Source organism: Panthera tigris, chromosome C2 (genome assembly GCF_018350195.1).
Source record: "Panthera tigris isolate Pti1 chromosome C2, P.tigris_Pti1_mat1.1, whole genome shotgun sequence".
NCBI classification, from domain to species: domain Eukaryota; kingdom Metazoa; phylum Chordata; class Mammalia; order Carnivora; family Felidae; genus Panthera; species Panthera tigris.
Window position 1 is genome coordinate 3490269 of NC_056668.1, and position 12108 is coordinate 3502376.

Consider the following 12108-nt stretch of genomic DNA (forward strand, 5'->3'; position numbering starts at 1 on the left):
AAGGGGCACTTTTACCTGAAGACTGTTTTGAGTTGAAAGCAATCGAAGCCCGGCAGATTCGGGAACGTTCCTCACCTCGCCCACAACTGCCTACGTTCGCGCTGGAAGGCAGAGCCCGAGTAGGAAGCGAGCTCTCACAGACGCTCCTCTGCACCCAAGGGACTGGTCTGCACAGCGGGGCGGACGCTGTCTCCAAACACCTCCTTTCCCCTTCCTGCTAACGTCCTCCCCCTTCGGGACCCCCAGAGCCCACCCCGTCCCGGGCTCAGGACGTCCTACTGGCCTCCTGTTGCCTGACTGTCTCTGGAACGTCCACGTCTTTGTGGATTCCCCGTAGGCACCAAACTCAATTTGATTTCCTCCTGCTCACGTGCCTCGTGTCAGTTTGACTCTCAGCCCAGCCACAAGGACCTTGAAGGGCAGAGAAAGGTCTTCCTCCCCGACAGCGGTCTGTACTCTGTGAACCCCCGGATTCCACGTCTCCCCTCGCTGCCACACTCCCCAGAGCCTGCATCTCCCGGGGACCCTTGCAATCCCTGTCCCCCGGCCCCTCTGACGGTCCCCGTGCCCTTTCGGCCGTGTCTGCAGCCCCCGCACTCAAGGCTCCTTTAAGAACTGTGGTCACACGCAGCTCAGGGAGGGTAACCGTGCCACGGAGCTGTGGGTTCGGTCACATGTACAGCTTCGGCCGTGGCTGGACTTCAGGAACCCAAGACAAGCTGTCAGCTGTCCCTAAAACTAGAGCTCATCCCAAGCAGCCATTTCCAGGTCGGATTAGTCAGCCTTTATTATCTCAATCCCCCAGGCCTCCTCCCTGCGCCGCGGCCGTGACGTGAAGTTCCAGGCAGCCTAAATTTAAACGCAGGCCGCCCCAGATAGTTAGAGCCCCGTGGAATTGGCAGCCGCAGTTGGGCTATGACGTGGGCCCCTTAAGCCCCATCAAGGTTATTATGGCCACGGAACTTTCGTGCCCGAATTCTCTTTTTGTCTATACGTTTCTCTAATCACACGTTGTGTGGTTCAAAAGCACGTCTCAAATCCTCGGGCCCCACGCGTGCCCTTTCCTTCCGAGACCGCGGAAGCCAGCGCACGAGAGGGGCGCCGGTCAAGGCCCTGCGTGAACTTGACATCTGTGTTTCCAGCCGCACACACTCACCCACGCTGGTGATGTAGAGCGGGAGCCAAAACAGGAAGGTGTAGCTGACCAGCTTTGCAAACAGCAAACACAGAGAGAACTCGATCACACCCTGAACGGGAGACAGAGAGCGGCGTTTACCCCGACGTGTACTCTGCAGGTTGACTTACACGTGCGACCGAATTATGAATGACTTCGTTCCCCTGCCATCGGCTGGCGTCTCTGGCCTGGGCAGCTGCAGACGCCTCAGGGAGAGAGGATGCGGGACCTATAGGGCAGGGTGCCACCTGGGGATGGGGGAGCGGGGAGGGGGGGTCAGCGCGTGGGCCCGCGGCCACTCCCGCCGGGCGTGCCCAGAGCGCGTAAGAGTGCAAGCTGACACGACTACCCCGCCGCACGGCTCTGGGAACTTAGCGGTGAGAGGAGCTCCCCAATAGCGTGCCTGGAGCGGCCGTCTCGTCACCGCGCACCCAGCGCTCTCTCTCCCCGGACCGGAACCCACTGCAAACGACACGGCAGCCGCCCCACACTGAACAGCCTTCCCCCTGCCGCACGCGCGGTCGCCCGCACCCTGCCCGTGCTCAACACACCGGGGGTGCGGGGAAGTCACCTGCGAGAGAGACGTAGGCCTCCCCGAGGAAACCGAGGTCCGCGGCCTGACGGCTAAGGGGAGACACCTGCTCGAGTTTAGGTCCGCTTTTAGAAAGAGGTGGCATTTTGAGACAGTAATTCAGGGTATCACTGGGAAATCTGGGTGAGAGAAGGGGTAACCCTAAGGCAGCATGCGGGGTGCGTGCAGGAACGCCCCCCAAAACTGGGTGGAGGACGCAGCTCCCAAGTGATGTGATTTTGAGGTTAAAAGAGTCAGGGTCTCACAGTGGCGACCCAATAATGAGGACGTGCGCGTGACCGGCCTCATGCTTACCAGGCGCCTGGCGCGGCGCTCACTGCGGAACGAACGGTCTCACGAAATCCTCAGAACGTGAGGCAAGTCCTACACCAGGCGCTGAGCCCGATTCGCAGATGGGGAAGCGGAGGCTCAGAGGGGTCGCCAACTTGCCCGGGACGCCCAGGGCGTCCGCAGCTGGGCCAGGGTCAAGCAGGCCGGGGTTCTGAGGCTGCTCCGTCCACAATGCCACGTTTCCTATGTGACCGTGGCACCCCGCCCCACCCTCAGCCCAGCATCCGGACCATAAGGCGCCACAGAAAAGTTGCTTGTTATTCACAACAAAATTTTAAAGGGAACTTTTTTTTTTTTTTAAACCAGCATCTCCTACAGGCCACCCACATTCTGGTGACTCTGGGAGTCCCGGCCTGGGCTTCAACGTTCCCCACTGGCTGGAGACCAGCCTCACCCAGTCACGAAAGGGCCTCTGGACCCATGTTCCCCCTGCCCTTTCTCGCTGAGGGCCCACGAGGGTGCGGTCTGGGCGTGAAATCTGCAGCAGCCCGTCACACCCGAGGGCAGGAGGTGTGGTCCACGAGGTCTGGCAGCAGCGAGGGCCTGGACATCTTACCCTGCGTGGGCAGGGTCTGCTGTCTCCCCTCCGCACCTGCTTCTGCCCTGGCTCTGCCGTCCCCGCCCACCGTGGCTCGCCACGTTAGAAGAACACGTCTCCCCTGTGTCTCTGCGAGCTCCCCGGATCCTCTGCTGAGGGAGCCCAGGACTTTAATGCAAGAAAAGTCTAAACCCACAAGAAATCGCACCCCTGCACCCCTCCCCCACCCGCCTGGGGTCACTTCTCCCCGGGCCCCCTTCAAGCCCCGATCACGTACCGCTGCGCCCGCCGGCAGGTGCCACGCGCGCCCGCCAGTCTGGAGCCGGGGCCGCCGCCTCCCCACGGACCAGCGCACCTGATCTTTAAACCCCAAACAGGTGCAGAGGCTGCACACGGCAGCTGTGCGTCCTGGGGTGGCTTCCTGCCCTCCCCCCGGCTCGCCCTCCCCTTCACCCCTTCCCCAGTAGCACGCGGACTAGCTGTGTTCACCTAAAAGCACTTCAGAGGGTAGAGAAAATGGAGCGGGCCCACCCACATCACAGAGCGGAAGTCGGGGACAGTGCCTCCCCGGGGCTCTCGGTCAGGGTCTTCGGGGCCAGGGAGGGGCTGGGCCAGGAGGGGCTTCAGGCCCTGCTGAAGCCAGACTTTCTGGTTTTCCAAGGGGGGACGGGAAGCCCTACTCGTCCAGGAAGCGGGTCAACGTCTCCTCGGAGGCAACTAACTTGAAACCTTTCAGGCACCGGGTGTGAGGCCGACCCTGAGCCTTCCTCAGACCCAAGACCACCTGTTGGCGGCTTCTGGTTTACGCTGTAGATTTCTAACCCCCGGATTAAAGAACCACGGACTTTTTGTTTAAAGCTTGATCCACAGGCCAGTTCTCTTCACAGCAGGCGAAAGCGGCCCTTTCCGAAACCCTTCCCAGGCACGCGTACTCACGGGGATTCTCAAGGCCCCTGTGAAGCTGATGGCGGCCATGCCGCCCCCGCCGTCGGCCGGGAGGACGACGACGTGGCTCTGATGGACCGGGTGCTTTCCGTCTGACAGCAGTAGGCACTGGATCTCGGGGTCCTGGCGGTGAAGCCCGTTGGGAAGAAAAGAGACAAGAGGGGTTAGCAGGCATCCGGCTGAAGTGAGGCCGCAAGTCCTAGGGCAGCCGCTGCCCCGCCAGGTCTCGGGGGCGGCCTTTACAAAACGCTACAAACATACAAAATCCTTGGGCCCAGCAATCTAGGATTCTGCCCGTGAAAGACAGTTGGAAAGGCGGAAAAATACGATACGGTGAACGCCACGCCCCCGTTGGGAGAAACGGGTAAAGCGCATCCACGAAAACAACATAATCTGGCAGCAGCGGTAAAAACAAACCAACAGCTTGTGAGGTTTTGACGCTTATGTCACATTGAGTAACAAAACATTCCGAACTGCATTTTCATTATGATCTTAAGGAACACTGAACACATACCTATTTTTCTCTCTCGGGGTAACTGGCGGGATCTAATGATGGGGGAAGAGCAGCTAACTTCTAAGCTGACAACGGTTACTGCCGGGTGACAGAATTGCATGTAATTTCTAGGGAGGGGTCAAAAACTCTTCACACGGCCCTGTGTTTTCTAAGGAGCTCGCACTGGATGCAGGCGTGTTACCAGAAATTGCATTATTTTAAAATTCACAAACCACTTCCAATATCCTGTGAATCCCGCTTCTGGACATTCCTGCAGGACAAAGTGTGCCTTCACGAAAGCAAAGAGCAGTGCTCCCCCTTTCGGGGATGGGGGCCCAGCCAGGGCCGGGATGACCTAATGACACTCTTCATGAGTGAACCATGAACTGCAAAGACTTCCAAAGCAGTGTTTCTGTGCATGAACACTTTCCACAAAGTCGAACGGTTTTGTCGCGTTTCCCTCGCTATAACCTGTGCAAGCTGGATATTCGGGATTCTCTTCCAGTGAAACACAGAAACTGGAAGACCGGGGGTGGGGGGTGGGGGTGGGGACAGTCCCCGTGGGGGACAGTCCGACGCCCGCCGGGAGCCCCGCGCCTCGCCCTCGGCCCTTCGCCTCGGGGCGGCCCAAGATCCACACCTCCGGGAGGCTGGCTTCCGGCCCCGCGTGGCCTGGGGACGAACGCACTCACGTGTAAGCGTACAATCTGATGTTTCCGACTGGGGATGACAACCCCCGGTGTGACCGCACATCTTCCCAACCACAGTCCCACAACAGCATACGGACACAGAAGACTTCCGTCTGAGTCTGTGCTGAATACACGTTTCCCTCCTGAATGATGCTGGCTGTCCAGTTTAGGAGACCACATCAATAGCAACCACACGCTGCAGACTCGGGGCTCGGAGGGGCTCCAGCGCTCAGGCTCTTCCCCAGGCCAGTCACCGCAATCTCGGGGGGCAGGCCCCGGGTGAGTCGGTGTGCAGTCAAGGCCAAAAGCTGGACAGGTTTTGTTTTGTTGGGTTTTTTTTTTTTTTAATTCTGAATTTTCAGGTGTGGATTATACACACAGGAATCAGTCCTGCAGTGTGTGGTATCACCAATTTCATGAAGACTCTCCCCAAACCTATACAATCTCATATATCTCATTAAACTGCTTCTTCCTCTAAAATTAAAAAAATGTGTATTTATTTTTGAGAGAGAGACAGAGCACGAGCGGGGGAGGGTAGAGAGACAGAGGGAGACACCGAATCCGAAGCAGGCTCCAGGCTCCGAGCTGTCAGCACACAGCCCGATGTGGGGCTCGAACTCATGGACCCTGAGATCATGACCTGAGCCGAAGTCGGACGCTTCACCGACTGAGCCACCCGGGTGCCCCGAAACTGCTTCTTTGAATAAAAGATGTAAAACACTTGCTAACGAATGAAGACTCTAAATTAGAAAATGTATGAAAAAATTTTATAGGAGAAAATAAAGATTTTCAGATGAGTTGATACCTATGCGTAGCTGTCGATACAGTTACTGTACTCTCTTAATAAGATACTATATGTAAAATTTTAGCTCCGGTATCACGAACACAGTGTAATATCAGTTTCAGGTGTACAATGTGGTAACTCAACACTCCCACACAACACTCGGTGCTCATCACAGTAAGTGTCCTCGTTAATCCCATCACCGGTTTCCCCCATCCCCCCACTCCCATCCCCCTCCCCTCTGGTGACCATCAGTTTGTTCTCTACAGTTAAGAGTCTGTTTCTTGGGGTGCCTGGGCGGCTCAGTCGGTTAAGCATCTGACTCTTTTTTTAATTTTATTTTTGAGAGAGAGAGAGAGAGAGAGAGAGAGAGAGAGAGAATGAATCATGACCTGAGCTGAAATCAAAAGGCAGATGCTTAGCTGACTGAGCTACCCAGGCACCCTAAGCATCTGACGATTGATCTCACGGTCGTGAGTTCAAGCTCCACCCTGGGTTCCACACAGGGCTCCATGCCGGGTGTGGAGCCTATTTAAAAATAAAAAAAAGTCCATTTTTTGGTTTGTCTTTCTGTTTTTTTCCCTTTGCTCATTTGTTTTGTTTCTTAAATTCTACATATGAGTGAAATCCTATGGTATCCGTCTTTCTCTGACCGACTTCTCTTAGTATAATACTCTCTAGCTGCATCCACATTATTGCAAATGGCAAGATTTCACCCTTTTCTATGGCTGAGTAACATTCCGTTGTATATAATACACCGCATCTTCTTTATCCATTCTTCAGTTCATGGACACTTAGGCTGCGTCCATATCTTGGCTGTTGTAAATAATGCTGCTATAAACATAGGGGTGCATATATCCTTTTGAATTAGTGTTTTTGGATTTTTTGGGTAAATGCCCAGTAGTGTGATTGCTGAGTCACAGGGTAGGTAGTTCTAGTCTTAACTTTTTGAGGAAGTGCCATAACGCTGTTCCAGAGCGGCTGCACCAGTTTGCATTCCCACCAACAGTGCACGGAGGTTCCTTTTTCTCCACCTTGGCCAGTGCCTGTTGTTTCTCGTGTTGATTTCAGAGGTTCTGACAGATGTGAGGTGATATCACGTTGTAGGTTTGATTTGCATTTCCTCCATGATAAGTGATGTTGAGCATCTGTTCGTGTGTCTCTTGGCCGTCTGGATGTCTTCTTTATGTCTGTTCATATCTTCTGCCCATTTTTTAATTGGATTATTTGTTTTTTAGGTGTTAAGTTGTATAAGTTCTTTATATATTTTAGATACTAATCCTTTCTCAGGTATGTCATTTGCAAATATCTTCTCCCATTCGGTAGGTTGCCTTTTAGTTTTGACGGTTTCCTTTGCTGTGCAGAAGCTTTTTCTTGATGAAATCCCAATGGTTTATTTTCACTTATGTTTCCCTTGCCTCCAGAGACACAGCTAGAAAGGAGTTGCTGTGGCCAATGTTAGGGACATTACCGCCTGTGTTCTCGTCTAGCATTTTTATCGTTTCAGGTCTAGGCCAGGTGTTCTGTAAACACGACAACAGACTCACCAGTGGATGAGATTCAGCCAGATAAAGAGACAACATAGAGGGAACAGACCCTGCTCAGCCAAGAGAAGAGCGCCTCTAACTCAGAGCAGGAATTGTACACAGAAACCCGCCTGGTCACAGCCCTTCCTGGTTCCGTAAAGCGTGTCTGGATTGCCCGCCGGGCTGGAGAAGTCTTGGATCCAGCCCCTCGGCTCTTTATCTAAGCAAGCTTGGTCTTTGTTGGGAAGGGCCTCCTGCCCACACCCACTCACCTTTAGGCACAGCCTGGGGGCTCCTACCTACCAAATTCCAGTCCTTGGCAGTGTCTGGAGGAGACAGGGAAAAAGGGAAGTCCTGGTGGGTTTTGTAAGACAGATCAGGGGGTGGGGCACCTGAGTGGTTCAGTCCCTTGAGCGTCTGACTCTTGATTTTGGCTCAGGTTTTAATTCCAGGGTTGTGGGATCGAGGCCCAAGCGGGGCCCCTCACTGAGCATCAAAGCCTGCTCGAAAGTCTCTCTCTCTCTCTCTCTCTCTCTCTCTCTCTCTCTCTCTCTCTCTCTCCGCTCTTCCCCTGCTTGTGCTCTCTCTCTCTCTCTCAATGTAAACAACAGAAACAAAAACAAAAAGACCCCACAACAAACAGGGGAGGAAATCTGCCTCCTCCTTATAGAGCCAGAGACCCACCGGGCGGATGGGACATGGGAAGCCGGGCACCAAGAGCCCCAGGGGATCTGACGGCACCAGCAGGGGCAGAGCTTCCTCAGCCGAGGCAGCCCACTCCTACGCTCAGGACTCAGAGGGCAAAAGGGCTCCATGCGATGAACACAGACGCGCACACACGGCGGGCGGAGGGGAAGTGTGCAATCCTGCCCCGACGGAAACCCAAGCCCACGGCACGCCCTGTGCTGCCCGCAGCCACGCCGAGGAAGGTCTCCCCCGGAGAGCGTGGATTCCCACCGGTGCGCCACGCGGAATCACCTTTGGCATTAAAACGCCCACTCAGCGCTAAGCGTTGGCTGAGCCCCGGACGGCCAGAAAGACCCTCAGAGAAGCCGAGGGTGACAAATTCCCACCAGCCAGCCACAAGCCGAGCATCACAAAGACCCCCATGGAAGAGGGTCCACCTGGCTCGTGATGCCGGAGCCTCTCCCTCTTTGTTCGAACTCGCCTCCCCACGCGCCCCTGGCTTCACGTCTTTTCTCGCCAAGTTGCTAAGAATCACGCGTGGCCCAGACGCCACGGTGATGAAGGTGATGAGGGGGTGGGCGCTGCTCAACTCTGGGCCCCGCGGATCCGAGCTCGGTCGCTCCGGGAGAGGGGACAACAGGGTGTCCTGCCAAACTGGAGGGACATCCTGCCTGGTGACCCAAGAGCCCCCCCCCCCCCCACTTCAGTGGGTGCCGCGTAAGGGACATGGGACCAAAATCCGCCCGGTCACGGGCACATCAAGGCCAGCCTGTGGTGTGGCCGGGCCTGAAAAGACCCGCCAGGGCCTCTAAACATGCCACTGTCTCTCTGGTGACATGTTGGTCAACGGAAGGCAAGAGGGAAGTTACGCTCAGAAGACGTGGTTAGCCGTACCGGGTGGCACGCTGCCAGAACACGCGGCCTGGGGGTCTCGCCTCAGAGGAAAAGGTGAGTCTTCAGTAGCAGCCAGAGGGGAGTCACAGCCATTTGGACATCGATTCACATCTGGTGGTGTGGACCGACTATATGTGTTCCTCCCAAATTCCCGTGTGGGACCCCAAGCCCCGAGTGGTGGGCAGAGAGGTCACGATGGGATCAGCGCCTTGTGAGAAGAGGCCCCGGGAGCCCGCGTCTCTCCCTGTGCTCTGAGCATCCAGGGAGAAGGCAGGCGTCTGCGAGACCCCAGACCTGCCGGTGCCTTGATCCTGGACCTCCAGCCTCCAGAAACAACTGTTTGAAATGCGAGGGAAAAATGCGCGTCGTTCAAGCCGCCCAGTCCGCGGTATTCTTGTTCCGGCGGCCCAAACCAACACACCCAATTGTTGACAAGCACACTCAGCAGAGAGTAGAGAGTTTACAGGACTCCAGCGGCATTTCCCCCAACTCCGAGAACCAAGGCGTGCGAGACGTCATTTTTCCCTTTTCCGTTATTTCAGCCACCACAAATAAACTTCCTTAGGCAGTAAAGAACAAAAAAGTAAGAAGCCCACGTGGAGCATGTATCCTTCTAGCTGTTTGATTGAAAAAGCAAACAGCTTGTTAGTTCAATGACTAAAACGAATCCAAAATGCCCCTGTGGCTCAGTGTGGTCAGTGAAGCGGAGCCATACGAGAAAGTTCTTGGCAGTATCCTGGAGGGAGGAGGCCCACCGGCTGCACCGAGGCTTCCCTTCTGAGGAGGACCAGGCAGGCAGCTGAGCACTCGGTGCCTCAGTTTCCTCCTCTGTAACACGGGAGCGGCAGTGCAGAGGGCTAGGAGATGATTTTACGTTATCTCTTGGGCCCACCTCACTCGCCAGCCCTCCCTGTGTGGCCCCTGAACCCCCTGGCCCAGGTCCGCGCAGGCCCGCCCCCCTTCACGGCTCTGTCCACGCCCCCTGCTTAGGGATGGCTCCCCACACGAGGCCTGAACCAGCGCCCGCTCACCCGTCTCGGCGGGCTCTGTGCCTGGCATTTAGCTGCTGCAGGAAACTGCTGGTTTCCCCTCTGTTCCCCACCCGCCCCCCCAGAACGAGTCCACGGGAGCAGCGGGGACAGTGTGACTGCCGCTCAGGGCGTGGCCTGACGCGGAGCACGCCTGGGACACGGAACGCTGAGCACAGCCGTTGAATGAGGGCATCGCTTCCGAATTTGATTACAGACTTAAAGTAAGTCCAGCCTGCTGCCCAAAGAAATCGCGCAAGGGCAGGCTCAGGTCTCATGCAGGAAACACGAGGCCCAAGTCTGTCACCGAGGCAGGGCTCGGATTTCCGCAAAGCAGCGGGGGCTCGTTCGACTCACCAGGGGCTTGTTCTCGTCGTCCGCGAAGACTTGCTTCTGCAGCCTGAATCTGTGTGCGCCGTTCTCGTGGCCCCTCGAATGCTGGGTCAGAAGAGCAGAGCGTTACAGCGATTCCCGAATGGACAGCGGCGACAGCAGTGGCCACCCCAGAGCAAGGGCCACCGTGCAACACGTCCCAGGACAGGCGCCGGGGGGGAGCAAGACACATGACTAAGATAAAGCAACAAGTAATCGGGGGCTCTGGACCCTCAGACAAAAGACGTGGAAAGATCTTTGACTGAGGGATAAGGAAACGTAAAAATGCTGATTACGGCAACCTAATTGTCCTTACTGGCTTTGACAGTTTTCAGTGATGGACGGACAGGCCTGTAGAAACGATACAGGGCCGTGTCCTTCTCTAACGAGTGTGGAACAGAGGCCCTGCCGGGGTCAGCAGCGCAATTCAGGGCAGGGCGTTTTCACGGACACTAGTCACTGCACAACCAAAAACCAATCCTTACGAGCTTTGAGACGGAAATTCATGCTCGCGGCAGGAAAATGGCTTTTAAAATGTTTTACAATATCAACTATAGTTTTTTTTTAACGTGTTAACCTTCCTGAAGGTCGTGATTTTCAAAATCGGGTTTGTTTTCATCCAATAAGGCACCGGAACCCCTCTTTTCAGATTGTGCTTAAAGGCTCCAAGTATTAACAAGAGGGAGTCTCTGGCTCCCTCTCTTGCACGGCGGCAGGCGCTGTCCGGGAGCAGCGGGCCTTGGCCGTGAGCGAGAGGAGCTCCTGTCTACGCGGTCACCTCCCACTGGGGAGACCAGCGGCAAGGGGTAAACGAGATGTACTGGGTAAAGCCGGGTAGAGTAGGAGGCGGTTAATCAAGTCAGTGATGTGCCCTGACTTCCCAGGCAAAGCGTGAAACACGGGTTTGGGAGGAGCAAGGGCGCAGTGTTTGAGGAAACTGATGAGCAGTGGCTCGGAGGGGAGAGGACGGTGCCGGGGGCCAGCCTGGTGGACGTGACGTCCCAGGAGCTGGCCTGCCCACAGGGGGGACAGTGGTTCCCCGACTGAGACGGGGACAGCCGGGGCCCGGCTGTTTTTGGGGTGGGGTGGAGAGATTGCTGGGTCGTGGTTCGTCTGAGACGCCTCTACGGGGGTGGCAGGCGGGCAGTGCCCTGTGTGACCGTGGTGCTCAGGGAGAGGCCCCGCTGACAGTGTGGAGAGGACTCCACACTGGCGCACAGGGGGTGCCGAGGCAGGGACCGAACGTATCTCCAGCGGTGAGAGCACAGAGGACGGGGGAAGGAAGAGGCTGGGGTGCTGACGCATCTGAGGCTGCAGGGACCCTGGCGGGCTGTTTCGACGGCCCAGCGTGGGCCGGAGGGAAGGCAGGAGGCGTGCACGTGAAGTCAGCGAGGGTGGTCCGCGGGGACTGCTCCACGGTCAGCGGGGAACTGGGCGTAAGGGCCACAGGGGCTCCGCCCGGGGAAGGGACACCACCTGCCGGGCGCGGCAGAGGAGCAGGGGCCCGGCCTCAGGTCAGCCTCTGGGGGGGGGACGTCCCGGCCCAGACTGCTCCAAACTTCTTGTCTGGGGGTCTGTCGCCACGGTCATGACTAGCCCTCTCCTAGCACTGCCAATACTTCGAGGGTGGGACCCTGTCCGCACTTGGCTACCCACTGACACCGCACAGACCAGCCAGACTGGCGGCGGTCGGCAGACACCTAGCCGACAAGCACACGGTCCTGGCAGACTCGAGGAGTAGAGAGGGAGTCCTTACCGCCACCAGGGAGGAAGAGCAGGCGATGTCCTTGGGATCTGAAACACCAAACAGAACAACGTGTGAACCCAGGCCTGAGAGCTTCCACCGCAAGAAATGAGACCGCAACGAGCCATCTGATACTTGACCGAACGGAAGGGAAAGACGGCTGCCCGGCAGGGTGAGGCTGCAGCTGATCAACCCGCCAGGCCGCCCCACGCCCCCTCTTTCCGTCCCCGGGACCGCATGCTCCCCCAGTGCCTGCAGCATGGCAGAGGGAGCCACCGGCAAAGGGAGACCGTCACACGTGTGAAAACGTGGGAC

At 56.8% G+C, this 12108-nt stretch overlaps 1 protein-coding gene across 12 annotated transcripts in view; it reads right to left on the reverse strand.

The window, feature by feature from the left end:
* Positions 1-12108, reverse strand: part of SLC37A1 (solute carrier family 37 member 1) — a 77325-nt gene that overhangs the window by 18795 nt on the left and 46422 nt on the right. For all 12 annotated transcript variants that reach the window (XM_042998550.1, XM_042998557.1, XM_042998547.1 and 9 more), the window contains 4 exons: positions 11806-11843; positions 10035-10115; positions 3571-3702; positions 1157-1247 (listed from right to left, as the gene is read on the reverse strand). In XM_042998550.1, the coding sequence (XP_042854484.1) occupies positions 1157-1247; positions 3571-3702; positions 10035-10115; positions 11806-11843 (342 nt within the window). The remainder of the gene's footprint in view (positions 1-1156; positions 1248-3570; positions 3703-10034; positions 10116-11805; positions 11844-12108) is intronic.